The sequence below is a fragment of the Dasypus novemcinctus genome, chromosome 21 (assembly GCF_030445035.2).
Source record: "Dasypus novemcinctus isolate mDasNov1 chromosome 21, mDasNov1.1.hap2, whole genome shotgun sequence".
Classification (NCBI taxonomy): domain Eukaryota; kingdom Metazoa; phylum Chordata; class Mammalia; order Cingulata; family Dasypodidae; genus Dasypus; species Dasypus novemcinctus.
The window spans coordinates 74,012,367-74,031,557 of NC_080693.1; the positions used below are offsets into that span (position 1 = coordinate 74,012,367).

A 19,191-nucleotide genomic window follows, 5' to 3' on the forward strand; every position below is an offset into this window, starting at 1 on the left:
CCTATTAACAGTTTGCGTTAGTGTGGTAACTTATTACAGTTGATGAAAGAATAGCATTATAATTGTACTGTTAACTATAACCCATAGTTTATGTTAGGGTTTAGTTTGTGTTATAACATCCCACGTTTGTTTTAAATTTTTATTCTAGTAATATATAGAGAGCCCAAAAGTCCCCCTTTTAACCACATTCAGATATGCAATTCAGTGGTGTTAATTTCGTTCACAATGCTGAACTACCATTACTACTATCCATTATCAAAACCTTCCCATCACCCTGGACCAAAACAGGCTGCCTCATACAGAACACTTGCTAAATATGGATATGCTTGCCCGGGAGGGTATAATGGACAGTGTTGGATGTCTGAGAAGGGAATCCAGAGAGGGAAGAAGCCATCGTAATGCTGAAACCTTTTGTTTCGTAGAAATTTCCAATGGAATCTACAAAAATAAGAGAGAAGATAGTTTTCTCCAAACAGTCTAGTGATTTCTGTCTGCATGTCAACACTGATGTCTAGCCAGCTTGATATTAGTGGCCACTGCAGCAAGTGCTGCTGGAAAGATAGTACCAAAATTAAAGCATAAAATGGTACCAAGTTAATTTATTTGATGATCCTGCAGAAAATGATGAGAATTAGGAGTGAGGGATATTAGAGGTGGCAGTGAGCCCAGCTGTGACCCCAGGAGAGAAGCAGTTCTGACCACTTGTTGCTGAGAAAGGAGCTAAAATGCTGGAGGATGCTTGAGAGTACAGAGGACACAGAAGCAACACTTTTGCCAGTTATCCTTTCTTGACCTCAATGCTCTTTAGAATAAGTGTTCTAGATACAGCTTTTTTGAGAGATGTGATGAGGCAGAGGAACTCTGCATAGTTTGTGGATCTAGGTCTCTTGGACTTCTTGTTAGCCCTAGGTCCCTTATCCCTCCTAGTACTTTGTCCTAAAGATATATGAGGCTGGCCTACAATTGTTTTGTGTGTGTGTGTCTGTATTTTATTTTTATTTATTTATTTCCATACCCCCCACCCCACCTTGTGGCTTGCTTGCTGTCTGCTCTCTATGTCCATTCACTGTGCGTTTTTCTGTGTTTTTGCTCGTCTCCCTTTTTGTTGCCTCACCTTGCTAAGTTGGCACTCTGCAGCATTTGTGGGTGGGCAGCACTCCGTGGTGCTTGCAGGCTGGCGGCTCTCTGCAGCATGCAGGTGAGCCTGCCTTCACAAGGAGGTCCTGAGACACAAACCCAGGGCCTCCCATATGGTAGACGGGAGCCCAACTGGTTGAGCCATAGCTGCTTCCCTACAATTGTTTTTTTTTTTTCTTTTTTAAGATTTATTTCTCTCCTCTTCCCCACCCCATCCCCCAGTTGTCTGCTCTCTGTGTCCTCTGTGCTATGTGTTCTTCTGTGTTTGCTTGTGTCAGTGGCACCGGAATCTGTGTCTCTTTTTGTTGCATCATCTTGCTGTGTCAGCTCTCCATGTGTGCAGCGCCACTCCTGGGCAGGGCTGTGATTTTTTTGCACTGGGCGGCTCTCCTTACAGGGCACACTCCTTGTGCATGGGGTTCCCCTACACGGGGGACACCCCTGTGTGGCACAGCATTCCTTGCACGCATCAGCACTGCATGTGGGCCAACTCATCACATGGGTCAGGAGGCCCTGGGTTTGAACCTTAGACTCCCCATGTGGTAGGTGGACACCCTAACCATTGGGCCAAATCCGCTTCCCTACAGTTAGTTTTTTGTGGGTTTTTTTTTTTGCTGAATTGCCAGAGAAGAGCTAGAGCACTGAGCTCTGCAATAGTGTATTGTTGGGTGTCTCTTAAAATGCACGTTCTCTGGGGTACTGAAGTAGCTTCTGACCTGTCTGCCTTCCCTGAGTATGTGTTGAGGCGGTTGGTACACCTGTCAAGATGAAATGGGTTCATGAGTTTGCCTTCTGGGTTCAAGACCTGGGTATTTTTATTTTCTTTCTTATCTTCAAATGTTGAAAGGTCACATGGAAAAGGGGGCAGGTCATCTTGGATAGTTCAGACCAGTAGTTCCCAAGAAGTGGTGATGGTGAAGCTTCTCTCTCAGAGAGCCTCTTCAAACCATCCTCTCTATAACCCTTCTCCTGCCTGTCCCCTTTCCCAAGATTCTGAGTACTTCAGAAACCTGTGGTAAGAACAAGGCTTGTATGAATAGTTTTGAGAAAGCTGAGTCTGCCGTTGTGAGTCATCAGTTTGATCTAGTGGTTCTCAACGCTGGCTGCTCTTTTATGAAACAAGGGAGTTTTCAAAAATAACTGTTGCCTAGGCTCCACCCTCAGAGATTCTGATTTAATAGGTTTGAGGAGAGATCTTAATATCAGTCTTTTTCAAATGGACCTCAAGACAGTCGAATGTATAGACAGGTGTTAGAATCCCTGGTTTGGGACGTAGGATCTTTGAACGTCTGCTGCTTCCTATGCAGAAAGTGTCTATTTTTCTGCCTTTGATTAAAAAGTCACCCAGTTGCTTCATTTTTCCTTTACCAAAGTATTTTTTCTCTTGCTAAGCATTTCCCTCAAAGAATCAGAGCTCTAAAACTTATTACAGATATTTGAAAAATGAAAACCTTGAGAAAGAAATAATTGTTTTATAATTTTAATGTAGGCACATATATGTGGAAGTTCCAGACACTTGTATTATTGTTCTTTATGTAGAGACTACCTCATAGGCTCCTCACCCCATCCCCTCTGAGAGTTCTATTTCCCTTTCTTTTTCTCTCAGATCTGGTCCCACATACTATAGTTTATTAATTTAAAAATTTTTGGCCATAGTCATGTTCCAGTTTTTCCAGAACTAGTAATTCTGTTGATTGTTAATATAGTTGATTCTGTGTCCTCTCATTTGCACTCCAAAAAGCCAGTCTGGCTTGTTTCTGGGGTTTACTAAAAGTGATGACCATAATAAAGAAACTCAAAGGGTCAATTTACCTTTGAAGTCATCAAAGAAGAAATTTTTCTTTCTCAAACTCTCAGTGTTGTAACACTGAGACTAGAATCTCAGTTGTGTAAAATAGTGAGTCATTTTTGTTGGAATGGGGATTGGGAAGTAGAAGGGGGAGCATTAATTCTGATTTTTATGAGTATTCCTAGTCATCTTCAGTTGGAATTTTTAAGAGCACAGGCTCTCTTATTTCAGACTCCAGGTCAGTAGTTTTTTGCCTGCCATAAACCATCAATATATTTTCTTTGATTTCCCCATGAGGAGGAACATTAAATGATTTTGAAGCCAACGGAGTTGGAAAAGTTCTCATGATTCAAAAACAGTCACTGATTTTTCAGAACCGTATGACTAGCTTGAATCTCTGTACAGCAATTTTTTTTTCATGTATGTTAACATCCAGATACATATCACTATCTAATACCAATATTGTTATTTCATTTGTTATACTTTTGACAGTTTGAAGTATGATCTGGCGAAAAGGGTGGAAAAGTGTTTATTTCTAAAGAACACCTATTTCTTGATAAGAGAGATAAGCCTAGGAGCATAGCTCCCTTTTATCAGTTGTTCTTTCATTTTCCTGTGTGTACAGTTGTATTTTCGGGGATACACCTTCATGAAAGGACCCTATTTTGAGTGATCTCTGCATATCTTATATTTTTGTGACATAGTCAAGCTATGATCCTTTAAGACTTCTCAGAAAGCCCCAACTCTTGGTGAGTAGGGGAAAGGAACCATGACTTTGGAAAGTAAAAAAAAAATTAATCTCAAAATTTAAGATAGATAAAACTAACTTTTTTTATCTCCTACACCTGTCTTTGGACTTTTTAAATGTTGAACTAGAAGCAAAAGGGCACAGTACTTAGAGCCTAAATCTGTTGGGGTATTTTTGACCTTTTGTGGAGTGCGCCCTCCCTAAGCTTTTGATGACATCACAGTGCTGCTACATACATCATGTGTTGTGGTGACATCACATCTGCATCCGGGGATCAATTTGTAGCCACTCTTCACTGTCCTCTCAGTAATGATTACTGCTGGCCAGTTGGCAGTCACTTGTGGCTTGTGGGTGGGGTAGACCATCGCAGGCTAACATTGTCACACAGAAGGTTAGCTCTAGAGAACAGAGTTCGAGCTGATGTATTGTAATATGACTACTGAGTGATTGTTTTCTTCCTCTTTTTCCCCATACATGGCTTTCTTATCATAGGGCTTTTAAAGAGTTCCTGGGCTGGGTGGTGCTGACCATGTAGGCCTTGTGTGGGAATTGGTAATAGAGAATTCTAATAGAAACACCTTACATTCCTGTCCTGTAAAAGGGTTAGCAAATGAGGTTCTCAAAAATGGAATCTTATTAGGATTATACTTTTCACCATAATCTCTTCCTAAAGTTTCCCAGGTTTGAGGACAGAAGGAAGTCACCAGAAATCATTTGCCAGGTGCCAAACAGGCTGACTTCCTTTTTGCTTTCCTCCAGGCCTATTTAGGAGACACAGTACCCAGGTAGTTTTCCCATCCCTCCCAGTGGCATATTGGAAGGTGCTGGGGATTCACCCAGACGTGGATATGTTCTGACTCAGAGTAACTAGTGTAAAACAGACAATCAAATGCAATCTCCAGCTTGTTCAGGAAGGATAGCAACCAGAGGTGCTAGGTATTTATTTAGCTTGTGACAATGCATGGCTTCAGAGGTGCAATGTGTTTTTATTCTGTGGATATACCAAATAGGCCATCTTGGAAACAATCAGGGGGAATTCAAACAGTCAGAGATCCTCTGGTCAGCACAACCTCCAAGCTAGCAATTCTCAAGACAGCATGAAGCTGTTTTTTAGTGTCAGCTACGGTCAGGAGCGTGTGTTGTGGCATTTGGAAGAGGAATTAGGGCAGTTTGCTAATTGCATGCTTGAAAATGACAAGCCACTTGAAAATTCAAAAGTCTGACTCAGATCCAAAAAGAAATTGGGGTAGCTTTGAACTCCAAGTTGTTATTTTATACTGAATTTCAAGCACTTCCTCTTACACATGGAACATTTGCTTTTTTCCCCTAACCTTATCCTGAGTATTTTGCTATTCTTAGCCCCTGTTTTGAAGTGTTCTTGATTTAAAAGATGGAGAGAATGGGTTATATCAGTTATATTAATTCAATAAGCAACCTTAGTTTGCTGGGTAAGTGTTTTCCATCAATACTCTGCAGTTGTGTTTGGGGTGAGTTTTGAGCATTCTAATCTGGGGCCATAAGTGAAGAGATAGCCCATAAGCCAGCAGTTACTGAGGTTTCAATCCTTAAACTGTGACACAACAACTTTGAGTACTTTCCCAAATTAAAAAAGTTTAATCTCTTTTCTGTAGAGATTTTTAAAAATTCTGGAGGAATTTTCATAAAAATAAAGACATCCTGACTTAAAATCACCTCTCCTTAAAGAAATGAAAGCATTTAAGTTTCTACCCAAAGGGAAGAGAGAGTCATATTTGTTATCTTATCTAATAAGTAGAAGGTCAAAATCAACAACAGCATCAAGAAGATCCCTGGTTGGTAAAAGAGATCACGGTTTTAACATTTGAAAAACAAGCTTTTCCTCCAGACTGCCATTCCCTTGGTTCAGTTGTTGACCAGGTAAAGCTAATCACAGACAGGAAGACTGTGGTCCTAAATGGGAATGTTTCAGGTTCATTGCAGAGCTAGGGTCTGATGGCTGGCTAATGTTCCGTCTTAATAGAGAAGCCGGAAAGCAGCCACTTGAATAATGAATGGCCCTTTAATGTTGTATTTATGCTTTTCATTATTGATTTAGCAAGTTAAATTGTTCTGATTATAGAGAAGACATTCCAGTTTTGGGTTTGCTTTGAACAGTAGCTGGAAATTTAGGGCTTTTGTACATCAGCCTGTTTGTTTTACTAGGATCTGCATGCAAGTCAGCTGTGCTCCTGGGGTCACGTTTCTTCTTCTGTATTTCTTTCTAGGTGAACTAGCTCTTAACCTTAGAAAGAAAAAGTTTCACTTCATTGGGTGGTATGTGTGTGTGAGTGTGTGTTGAGATGTGTGCAAATACAGACAAATCAACCAGAGAGACTTCTTTTTTTTAGGAGGTACAGGGGATCGAATCCAGGACCTCATGCGTTGGAAGCAGGTGCTCAACACTTGAGCTACATTGCTCCCCAGAGAGACTTCTTTTAAAAGACTTCTATCTCATTGAAGGGGATAAAAGGTAGCAACAAGGAGGAAACGCTGGCACATGTAGATCCGAGTTTCTCAGCCTCAGCACTGTTGACACTTTGGACCAGATGATTCCTTGTTGTAGGATGTTTAACAACCCACTCCAGTAACCCCCTCTGCTCTCTACCAGTTATGACAACCCAAAAGACCTCTAGACATTGCCAGATGTCCCCTTGGGGACAAAGTCACCTCCAGTTGAGAAACCCTGGTAGAGGCTTACAGAGTCTCAGGATATAGGAACATGCAAAACCGTAAGTGGTAATTGCAAGGTCTCATTCATTTCACTCAGGACGCCTTCCCATCTCAACCTGACTTTGACAGTTGATAAATTCCTCTTTCTAATCCACTCTTATTTTTATCCTTCGTTGAGATGAAACTTTCTCTCATAGGTTGTCTGGGCACTGAGGTCACTAGGTCCTAGGTCTGCCCTCAGTTCCAGGTTGAAACTTCTCACATCTACCTGTACCCTGTCTCAGGTTCCCTGGCTTCTACCCACAGCATTGCCTGGAATAAACTGGTAGGCTGCTTTCAGTTGTTTTGGTTCAAAAGCTGCTTCTTACTCTCTCTCACTCTCTCTTTTCATTTCGTTTTGCTTTCAACCACAGTTCCTCAAAGTGTCACAATGACTTCACCCTTTTATGGTTCTGTGCCTTTTACCCCTCATGAATACTAGCCTGTGGGCGGAGCAGAGCTCATGTCACACATATTAGGTCTCATTTGCCCAGAGTGATCCATTAGCACAAATACCAGCAATGTACTATTCAATCACATTTTGGTTTCTTCAACCCCAGGCAAAGTGCCTTTCCATTCATGTATGATTTTGTGGCCCCCTGGGCAGAAGAGTCGCTAGGATGCCTTGCAAACCATAGTTTTTGGAATCCATCCTTTTCTCCATTCTGTAACTGGGAATTCCAGTTCCAAATAAACCACATCTTTTCTTTTTTCTGTTTGAAGGCTGGGGGTGGATGCAGGGGTGGGTTGAGGATAGGGGTGAGGGGTTGGTCTCTTCCTATTGCAATTTTATTGCTTTTGCATTTGGTGTCAAATGTTATTAAAATACAGATGGCTGAATGAATAGAAGCCACTTGACAATAGTGCATTACCACAAAGCATTTCTAAGAAAAATTATCTCCAAGTCACTGACTGAGTGTGCTTTCTCTTTCATCAGCCAAGATGTTATAAACAAGTAGCGTTGCCTTAGAAATGATACGGGTTTATTGCTTCTATCTCAGGCAGCTTAGGTTAGGAGTATATAAAAGCAAATAAATTCGAGGGATCCAGAAGCAAGAAGGACCAAGTATTGAAGATAGTGAAGAGATAACAAATATCTAAGGATAAAAGAAACAACTGCCAATTTCTTTGCCAATAGGGTGAATTAAAAGCTGCTTTGACGGAAAGTCGATACATGTTTTGAAATATAATGACTGTAGATCAGAAAATTTAGTTTGTATCTCATTGATAAGATATCAGAAGGAAAGAAAAATATACTCACTCACATACACACATCTATTTTTCCCACTGAGGCACACCCAGAGTTGATTTAAAACATACTTTTTAAGTGTAACCTAAGAGGCAAGTCAAGATAGGAGACCTATGTTTTCAAAACTCTTTTGAAGGCTGGCTATTTTTAGCCTTCTACAGGTTCTGAAATCCTAGTCTAGTGAAAATACAGATGGCTTCTAGATTTTAATATGTTCAACTTTTTCTCTTTAAGCTTGAAGAAGAATTCCAAAGAACGGCCAACATATCCAGAGCTAATGGTGAGTATTAGCAATAGTGTAAACATGTCCAAACTAAGAGCTAGTGAAAGTAAAGTAAGACTTAATTATAATCAAACGTTTATACTGGAAGAACTGATTCATTGAGACATCGGTGACAGGAGTTGAAACCCAGAAGGAAGAGTTGAGAGTCCTGTTTTCACTGTGCAGTCTTCTTTCAGGTAATCTGGGACAAGTCACCAATCTGTTTTAAAACAGTTTCTCTTAGTTTGTGGTAACTACAATTCTATGCACAAATGATACTTTAGTACAGATGACAAAGACCTAAACTTGGCAATTCTTTGCTAACTCTAAGTCTACGTTGCATGTGAGAGAAACATATTTTGGAGTAGAGGATATTATAAAATTCAGACTCTTTACTAATTTGTGTTAACTCCTCCCTAAATATGTCTCATTTAGCGAGGTTTTACTTTTAGTAGAGGAGGGAAGAATTATGTTCACGCACAATTTTTAAAAAGATAAGAGCAAACATTGACACCGTTTCTTACTGGAGCAGTTATTCAGCAGGCATAGAATGCTTGCTCCCATCCCATTCCTCCCACAAGTAGTGTTCCGTTCTCAAGACCAGCTCTGGGCAGGTGATACAAGTACAGGTTCCTGATCTTTTCACGAATGAAGCGGTAAGGTGGCTCAGACGTAGGAAACATACAGATTGGATATGTGAAGCCAGGGAGAGTTCTACAAGCTCATCAGGAGGAGGATGGGTGGTCATCACAGCCAATCCAGTGGATTTTCAGGTCTGTTGGTTAAGCTTTACATCTGAACTGTTCTCTAAATTGGATGAATTTTTATAAGAACACTGGGAAGAATCTGAGCAGAGACAAGGCCTTCTATTCTGGCTTTCATTGCCTTCTTTAAAAAGGCAATGCCAAGGGACTTAAGCACTCTGCTGACTTTATCAACTAAAGACCTACAATTGAGGGAAAAAAGATGAGTCATGCTTGAAAAAATTTTAGCTTACTCTACATGTTTGGATTGAACATTTCCTCTCTAATTATTATTTTTTATAAATTCACTCTAATTATGCAATAGCAATATGAATAATTTCATATTATTTTCAAAATTGCCCAAACCAAGGAAGGTTTCTCTTGTAAAGGGCAACAGTCACATTAACTATTTCATGCATCTTTACATTTTTAAAAAATTCACTGAATATTAAATTATTGGTGTGATATCATATTTCTGAATAGGTCATTTTTATGTCATAATTGTGGGAAAACTCCTTACCATTTTAGCTCTCACATGGGAACAATCTAATGAAAACTTTATTAGCTTGATTATTTTTCCATTATTCATCATCTCTAGTTAGTTTTTTTAATAGCCAGTCAGAGGCCCTTTAGTCCGGGCTACTCTTTTTTGTTATGCTTAGGTACTCTAGAGTCTTTTAAACTTAATTTCACATAAAGTGCAGTAGCCATAGAATAATTCCTGTGGGATTGTATACAGGCTGTAATCCTATATTAAAGCTGCCTTGTTTTGTCACTAATTTTAGAGGAAAATTTCTATATACTTCTGGCTATCTAAAATGCAGAATATATTTTTTCTTCCAAGTGGCCTTTTATCAGAAGCTCCACTGAAGCACACTTGAGGAAAAGAGGCTGAGCTCTAGCTTTTAATATTCATTGGCAGCTGTGTTCATGTCTATTAAGTTTGCATTTTGAATTCTACCTTTCCAAAATATTCTAGCACTGGTGTTTTACAGCCGGCATATTAATGTTGTAAGAGTGTATGGGTCTTCTCCCCCTACTTCTTATGGGATTAGGCTTTGTGGTACTGGAAATGGACTTTCCTTTGTAAAGTATGACTATTCCTGCTTTCCTGTGGAATTGAGGTTTTTAAATGGAAAATCTGAGTCCAAATTCCCTGAGTTCAGCATTGGGAAAAACAGATGCCATGAGGCTATTGTTTAGATTTTATGGATTTGTGTGGAGGTCAGGAGAAAAAAAGTCTATTTTCCAGGTGAAAATATAATGAAGACCCCTAACCCAGGTGTTTTACATCTTATATTATAGAAAGGTCAAATGTTTTTCTCCCTAAGTTGGACTGAGAGGTTTACATCCCATTGGCCTGTTCTCTCAAACTTCCATTGGGGGCTTTGGCTCAATAGGATTTGTTTTTCTAGAGCAGGGGTCAGCCACCTTTTTCTGTAAAGGACCAGATAGTAAATATTTTAGGCTTTGTGGGCCAGGGCCGGATAATCACAACTACTCAACTCTGCTGTTGTAGCATGAAAGAAGCCATTTTCAGCACACAAACAAATGAATGTGACTGTGCTCTAATACAACTTCAATTCAAAAACACATGGTGGGAAAGCGGACTTGGCCCAGTGGTTAGGGCGTCCGTCTACCACATGGGAGGTCCGCGGTTCAAACCCAGGGCCTCCTGACCCGTGTGGAGCTGGCCCATGCACAGTGCTGATGCGCGCAAGGAGTGCCCTGCCATGCAGGGGTGTCCCCCGCGTAGGGGAGCCCCATGCGCAAGGAGTGTGCCCCATAAGGAGAGCCGCCCAGCGCGAAAGAAAGAGCAGCCTGCCCAGGAATGGTGCCGCCCACACGGAGAACTGACACAACAAGATGATGCAACAGAAGGAAACACAGATTCCTGTGCCACTGACAACAACAGAAGCGGACAAAGAAGACGCAGCAAATAGACACAGAGAAAAGACAACTGGGGCGGGGGGGAAGGGGAGAGAAATAAAATAAAAAAACAAATCTTTAAAAACAAACAAACAAAAAAAACACATGGTGGGCTAGATTTGGTCCTTGGACCATCATTTGCTGACCACTGTCCTAGAGGGCAACGTCCAGAAGTGAAAACCAGGTGATTCAAACGATTGCTCAGTGAGGCCGTCGCATTCTCCAAATGTGCCGGGACATTCTCAGTTGAGTTCACTGTTACACAGGGATGCTCGAACCCACAGAAAACTGTAGCTTTGAGGGATGAGGTGTTGTGCCTGGGATATGAGCCCGCTGGTGATTGACTGCAGCTCGTCACTCTGCTCCTGGCAGGATGTTCATGGCCCTCCAGGATTTCTCTGTGCGCAACAGTGAGCCTAAAAGGGGATGAAGTCCTCCCTTCTTAGGCCTGGCTCCTCGTTTGAAAACTTTAGCCTGGGCCTGTGGTCTGGGGAGTCTTCCATCATACCTCCTGTGCCCTCGTCTTGGTTGCTGTCCTCGCTATTCTTAGTTCATTGCTTATAGAAGGGACTGGGTTCCCTCCCAACCTTTTACAGCCTCAAAACCCACACAGACAGGGCAGGCGAGTCACACTTTCCATTTTCACATGCCTGCCTGCTTGCCTGCTTTCCCCTTCCTCCTGCCCTTTGGGTTCACACTGCGTTTTCCCAGCCTGGAAAGAAACTGAATGTTGCCTGAGGTTTTTTTTTTTTTTTTAAATAAAGACTTCGGGTCAGGTTATTGAATTCATTCATGGACTCAGGCTCCAGCCAGTGAGCTAAAAGCCTCGAGTAGAACAGCGGGCCAGGTGGGACTGGCAGGCGTTGGAAGTGCTCACCAAAACCATCTGAGGCTTGGTGTACCCTGTTTTGATAGCAGAAAGCGTTTAAGCGCATTAAAAGATCCTTAAATGTCAAGAGGATGTGGGGAAGCTAATAAGCATCGTGGTAAAGCTTTTGGTTAGTGTGCTGTGTAAGTGGTTAGTAATCAAAAGTAGTGCAGCTACTCAGTGGCCCAGGGAACTCAGGACAAAGGACCCTGCGTCTTGAGCTTCAGCTAGCAGAGCAGTCCCCGGGCTCTGAGTCAACATCTGACCTGTATCCTCCAAAGGGCCAGGGCAGAAAAGCACTTCTCCATTTTCTGACAGCGACCACCTGCCTTCTTTTTGGGTTTTCAGTCTTCCCTCCTTGCTCTTTTGCATGGCTTCCTCAAACTTCCAGGGGGTGGGCATTCGGCTCCCCACAGAGCTGACTCACCCAGCCCTGTGCTGTCAGGTTTCTAACAAATATAATTAGAAAACCTACAGCCAGGCAACATGAAGGTTGTAAACTAAAACCCCCAAAGTCAGGGGAAACAGAGTGAGTCATCTCCATGTCTGCAAGCAAAAGTGCTCATTTTTAGCTGTGCAATTGGTCATTGAAAATAGCCCCAGGAGACGCACAGGGAGGTGGGTGTGGTGGGTGGGGGAGGGGAGCACAGGGGCCACATTCTACCTGAAGGAACTGTCCCTTCTGGTTAGTTCCCTTGGCACTGTTTCCTCTGTAAGGACCGTGGGCCCTGAGCTAATGCATCTCTTTTATTTAATTAGAGGTGTTCAGTTCTGTGTGGCAGCTGGACGCTTTACTGTAAAAAAATTGAGCAATCTGGGAAGGATTGTTCTGGCGCAGAGAAAATGGCCTCATTTCTTTCAGAGCCATTTTGAAATGTGTGGCCTTTTGAATCGTATCAAGCCTGTTACTCTGGCAAAGAGCTAGACTTGGAGTGTTTGAGAGTTTCCTTAGTCTGAGCTGGGTGGATAGAGACCACCTTTTTTTCTCTTTTCTATATGAGAAAGGGAAAAAAAATCTCTGAGTTGAATTTTCTCTACCTATATCTAAAGTTTGGCAATTTACATTATTTCCCAAATGGATCACCTCTTCATCAAGAGATACTTGAGTGTAACTTATGGCTATCTGTGGCTTAGAAAATGGCTTCATTACCTCTTTCAATCCAGACCAGCTGTCCAAAGTCAAGGCCAAGGACTGCCTTGCTTATTTACTGTCCCACAAAATTGGTTTCTCGTGGTACCATTCTGAGAAATGAAAGTGCATAAATCTTTGAAATTTCTAATTTTTTTCCTATTTTACCACTCTAAAATTATTTTGTTGGGGGATAGGGATATTTGTCAAAGCTTTGGAAGTCTTCGCTAGTCCTCGTATTTTGTCATAGATGGCACTTACATAGCCTAATTACATTATTTTAAAAGCAGTAGGTTGTAGTGGAGACAGGGAGGTATCAAAATGGGAGGAGTGGCAGCTGAGAGATATCTTTCAAAATGTTTGCATCACTAGATGTGCGCTTGAATTAGGAAGGAAAAGGAAGAGTCTGACTTAACCCTGATAGAGTTACTTAATCTGTTTATCAAACAGTCCTGTTTATTGCTAACCTCATGTATTTCCAGTGACAATTATTAATACCATGTATGTTTCATTTCTTTTCCAGCAACATCCATTTTTCACCCTACACGAATCCAAAGCAACAGATGTGGCATCTTTTGTAAAACTGATTCTTGGAGACTAAAAAAAACAATGGACTCAAACTGATAGACCCTCTTGTGGATTGGTGGGTTTATGGGGTGAAGTGAGTTCGCTAAAGCGCCAATAGAAACTCATCCTTGAGATAATTTAACCCTGCCTCACAGAAGGTGTTTTCCCCCTCCCATTTCCTTTTTTTTTTCCCCCAAAGGGGGTCTTGGAATCTATAGTATAGAATGAACTGTCTAGATGGATGAAATATGATAAAGGCTTAGGACTTTAAAAGGTGATTAAATATTTAATGATGTGTCATATGAGTCCTTAAGCTTCTCAGACTTCTCTTGTTCTTTGCATAATGAATGCATTGGCCCTGGTAAAAAGGTGCTACCATAGTGATGAAATTGTAAGTAGATTTGTAGTTTGTCTCATTTATTATTTTAATATTTATGTTTAAGTGCTTGGTTGAAAAGATTCCATTTTATGCAAGGAGGGTGATACAAAAGAGTTGCATTGGCAATATTTATAGGGCTTTGGTTTTTTTAAGTTCAATCACGTCTGTGGTTCAGGAGGAATTATTTAATATGCATCTTTTAGAGTATTATAAAAATATCAATAAGGAGCGCTTCTTGTGAAATGTCTGTTCCAGCTGTTGGGGCAGCTGCCACCTTGCAGCCTCCTGCTCAATCCTGGGTCATCACCAGGTGTTTTAGGTGAAGTGGCAAAGTATCCCAGTTATACTCTTTTTCCAACTTTGCAAAACATGAAAATCACTTTTGTCCCAGTTTAGAGTCACACATTTGATTCTCTTGACCTTTGTGGTATAGTATTAATGGATTGTGATTTGTGAGTGTGATTTTATAACTATCTAATTACCTGTCTGTGTATGTGTGTGTTTGGTATATCACAAGTCCTGCCGAGTAGCTTCTGTGAACAACTGTATTTAGTAAGGTGGTCATTTGTCAGTGTCTTGAGGGGAAATATTATGTCAAACCATGCAGAGAATCAGTGCCTTCTGCTTTTGTCTCTCCTATAATATATAAGCCCCAAGGAATGCCTTTGTAGTTAATGTACTGTTTTCCTTTATTTTACTTTCTTGTTCAATGAAGGGGCCTTACTATTAATGGAAGGGCTGCAATAGAAGACAACTAAAGGCAGATAGTTTCTTTGATAAGATTTGGAAACAACAGGGAGAGGGTTGAATTAATTCCTAGGCATGGACTTCCAAATTTCCATAGGCCATATCTTTCGTCAGCAGCATGCAGCAGCTAGCTCCACTTGTAGAAGCAGGTTGACTTGGCAACAGAAGTTCTTTCCCATATCTAAATATACCCATGGCTTCTCTGATTTGGGGCTCTGGGTTCCTAGTTTAGGATCAAGGAATAAAGTGGTCCAAAGAGAAGATATCGATCTATAATAACCAAGGAACTACTGCTTTTCGACATCGTATTTATACAAGGTTCCTCTTGAAGTGTAAGGAGAGATGATTGTGATGAAGTGAAAAAACACTGCTTCTTTTTTTCCTCAGGTTCACAAATATGGAGAGGATTGTTTCCTCGAATGCTCCTCTCCATCCCCTTGAAGCTACTGCTGTCCTCATTTTTTCCAGCTAGAAAAGGGGTATTAGCCCAGTTATAATACCTCTCCCACCCTCTTTCCTAAATCTGGGAGCTTCTCTCTGAGATCATGGGGGAAAGATCACAGCTGTATTCCTTGCTGTATTTACCTGTCTTATGAAAACATAAATTAATTAGGGGGAGAAAAAAACCTGGGGTCATTCCATTATGGCTATTGGTGAAATATGAAACGGAAATCATCTTTCTGGTCTGGATCGGCGTACTGCTTTTTGCTCAGTGTACTTTCTGCTTCGAAACACTCTTGACAAGGTGTGTGTTTCTCATGTTTGCTTCTGTGATCTGTGAGAGGCCAAGTCCTGAACTTACAAAACAGTGCTAGGTACATTGGGGTGGAGAAGAAGCTAGTCTGCTTCTCAACCCTGCTGCACAGTGGAATCACCTGGGGGCTTGGGAACACTCTCTGGCACCCAGAGATTTATTTCTACTTAATTGGTCCAGGGTGTGGGCCTGGGCATTGGCATTTTTTAGGAGCTCCTCTTGTGATTCCGGTATGCAGCAGGGTTGAGAACCCTGGTTCGGAACCTCCTAAAGAGAGAATTGACTTAAAATTATTTTCTCTTGAACAAATATAGAGTAACAAGTGACTGTAGAGAATAACAAGAGCCCCCACTTCTTTCACTATCCTCTCTTAAAGAGACATCTTTGGCACTATCAGGGAACATATGTGATAGGGATAGTGATTTGAAATTTGAAAAGCCATTTCTCCAAAGAAGCAGTAGTCTGCATGTCATTAGGTATCTTATATACTAAAGTAGACTGACTTGACACAATTATGAGTCCAAATTTTAGAACATGGCTTTTTCTTTGGAGATCTCTATTGCAAGTTCTAAACAACCAACATTAAAATAAATATCTGTGATAACAAACTATATATAAACTATATATATAGACAGATATGTATATATAGAGAAAAATGTCCATATCCAAGGCTAATATTAAAATATTTAATGCTATACCAGCATGGGCTGTCTGAATAATTAGCTCTGTCTGTATCTATCAATATACTGAAAACCAGTATATCTCTACAAATGAGATCATGCTCTTTTTCCAAATGTATTTGATTTGGTATCATCTAATTGTCCATATTTTAAATCATCTTTATATTTATAAAAATATCTATATGGCTGATATAAGAATTGTGACAAAAATGTGATGTGAATGACTTTTAAAACAGTTACCGTATATGTGTACAGATCAATGAGTATTGTCCTTCCAACTAGCCAATATGAAAGGCTATATATTTATATATATAATGCTACTAAAATACTTTTGCTACTTTCCTTTCAGAAAAGGCTTCAGAATCCATTCCCTCCCCCTTTCATGTAACATGTAGATTGTCATTTTAGAGTTACTCCTTAGTTTAGTTTAGGTTAGTTTAGTTTTATTTTGTGTTCCTCAAAAATCCTCACCAGTTGTTTTCCCGTTTCATTGACTCACCTTGTTTATCAGACTTAACACCAAGTTGTGTTTGGCAATTCCCAGAAGTCAGAGCCGAAACTTTGCCATCACAGAGGCTTTGTAAAACATCATGTCACAGGCTCCAAAGATAATTTCAAATAAAGAGTTCCTCAAAAACTGTGGGTGTTTTTAAGCAAAGACAACCTTGCTGGAATAGGTGCAGAGTCTTCCAAAATGGTGGCTTTGAAGGAGCAGGAACTCATACATATGTAAAGATTTGTTGATAAAATATCAGTCAAATAGTCACAGATATCACAAGTGGCACTCTCTTAGCCATGATTAAAGTCCCTGATGTAGACGAACATTCCATGATTTTAAAGACTGTGTTTGGTTTACACTGATATAATCAGAACAAGTTGGTTAAACAAACACCTTTTATCTTGGTTAAGCCATTCTGAAATCAAAATGAGTATATGTGGATCTAGCTCAAAATTGTTAGTGGTTTATGGTTCTTGTGTATCCTCTGAACCCAAGAAAAAATCTTATAGGACAGAGATTCCCAAAATTGTTCCACCTACTGTGCCACTAGGTTGTCTGAGTAATTTTTTCATGGTGCCCCTCAGCCAAAATAAAAACACTTAATAATTTTACAATTAATAATTTAAATAATTTTGTCTATTAAGTAGTTAGGCCCAAACAACTTAGTAGTAGTTTACACAGTGTCCAACATACCTTGTCCAACATTTCCTTTGAAAATTAAAGCACCCATGAGTTTGTCGTGGCACCCCCAGTTGCCTCAGCACACAGTCTGGGAACCATGTGTGTACGTTTCCCTGATACCTGCTCTGCCTTGAAGTGGCATTCTCGGTTGCTCAGCCTTCATATCGCTGCTCTCTTTTGTGTTTCATTGCTGATGAGCTTTCTAACTGAGGTCTTACCCTTCGTGGCTGCTGGTGCATTCTGCGTTGACAGATGTGACAGATGTGAGGGTCTGAAGGATGAACCAGCTCGTAAGCCTCAGCACAGACGTGGTTGGCACTGAGACGGAAGGGCCCCTGGGTTCTTCAGATGCAAGAGGGGCTAATGGTTACCCTTTCTAACACTAAAAAAAACTTCGTTGACCAAGAGGCTTGTCTGATAAAACACTTGATCTTTAGCCTGAAAGTGCACCAAATGTGTGGGTCCTAATTTCCCATCCACATGGTTTTGTGGCTGTGCAGCTCCCTCTGACACTGAAGGTAAAATACATAGACTCATAAAACTGATCAGAACCAGTGGTTAGATCCAGAGAAATGAATGAAACCTTTACTGTGCTTGTGATTTTGCCTTCTTAACTTCAGTGATCTGTGATTTGAAGGGGGGATTTGCTGGCTTCAAGGCATACTTCACTTTATTGAATTAGCAAGTAGAAAGGTGTTAGAATAAATGTCACCTCCATAAGATTTATTTTTTTATTTTTCAAAAGGAAGGTGCAGTTTTCAATTGGAGCCCTGAAACTTTACAAAGATGAAAAAATACCAGAGTAAAATCTGAGAAGAGCAAGTCACTAAATCTGACAGAATAGAAAAAGTGTATTTTAATCTAGTTGATCTGATGTGTACATGCATGTTTTAGCTGTATGAAATGAGCTGGCAGCTAAAGATACTCTGGTTTTTAATTGAGGTGCTCTGAATCCCTTTGGAAATCTAATAAAGCCAGGACCCTTTCCCTAGAAAAATGCACATTGTACATGGAACACGTAATTTTGGAATTTTTTTTTGTTTTCAGATGTTCAGTTTATAGATTCTGTAGGTTCAATAACCTTTACTTTATAGAACGTGGACTGTGGCTTTCTAGACCAGGAGTTGGCAACAATCTTCTATAAAAGGGCAGAGAGTAAATACTTTGGGGTTAGTTGTCCATACAGTCTTTGTTGCAACTACTCAGTTCTGTTTTTGTTGCGTAAAGCAGCCACAGTTAATATGAGGATGAATGGGCATGGTGGCTGTGTACAGTAAAACTTCATTTACAAAATGGGGAAATGGACCGGATTTGGTCCACAGGCCATACTTTACCAACTCTTATCCTAGACATCAAATAATAAAACTACAATCGATTAACTATGTCCATGGAGTTCTTCCATTTAGTAAATTTTAGCTAAGCCGCTATTGAGGTAGATTCAGAAGATGCACAAAGGAAAATTAATTCAGAGAGGATGGACACTGTGTAGTTCCATGAAAGTTGCCTCCTAATTCCTCAGGTGAGTTGTAATTGCTCTGGAGTCTGATGGAATAATTTGCTTCCACCTGAACTGAATATCTCCTTTGCCCATTTCTGTGCAATAACCAACATAACTTTTCATCTTGGAAATAAAAGGTCCCTTCTCTCAGACATTAACTACATCCTTGGCTCTTAACTTCTTTGCATTTTCTTTTTCTTCTGGGGTGATTCCCATATGAGAGGAATTGGAAGCCCAGACATTAATCATTTACTAATCAGTATTTTTTATCCTTTCCCTGGACTTGTATTAGCATTTGGAAATTACTAAACTGACCTCAGAAGTAGAAGGCAGATAGAATTCTTAATATCTTCTAATTCATCCCCTTCATCCATTCGTTCATCTTTTTAAAAAGTAAGAAAGAGTAATTTGGGGTCAAAGTACTTCCTCTTGGGTAAATTTAGTTCTCTAAGCTCCCCCTAGGACAGCTGTCTTCCACAGTTACCTAAGCTTTCTCCTTTTTTTTTCTTCCAAAAAATAGAACACATCTTAGTTAAGCTGTAGTTGCTGTTATTCAGTAACACTTTTCCAGTGACATTTGGAAACACCTTAAGAGGGCATATTTAAGTATCAGATCTGGCAATTTACCTAAAAGAATGTTTTCTCTTCACCTAGGCAAACAAAACCTGAATTCCAGAGCCTTCACAGTGAAATTATCCTTCCCGGGGAAGCACATTGCCACCAAATACATCACTTACCACCTGGTGTCTGCAAAGAAGATGTGTCATTTTTCTGAGGTTTAGAGAGTCGCTGTTTACAGCAAATG

General features: G+C 40.4%; 1 protein-coding gene across 1 annotated transcript in view; it reads left to right on the forward strand.

Annotated features, from left to right (window-relative positions):
- MAP2K6 (mitogen-activated protein kinase kinase 6) overlaps positions 1-16,345 on the forward strand; it is a 119,436-nt gene extending 103,091 nt beyond the window's left edge. Inside the window, exons 11-12 of the mRNA XM_012525539.4 lie at positions 7,885-7,930; positions 13,105-16,345. Coding sequence (XP_012380993.1) covers positions 7,885-7,930; positions 13,105-13,182 — 124 coding nt within the window. The 3' untranslated portion in view covers positions 13,183-16,345. The remainder of the gene's footprint in view (positions 1-7,884; positions 7,931-13,104) is intronic.
- The last annotated feature ends 2,846 nt before the right edge of the window (positions 16,346-19,191 follow it).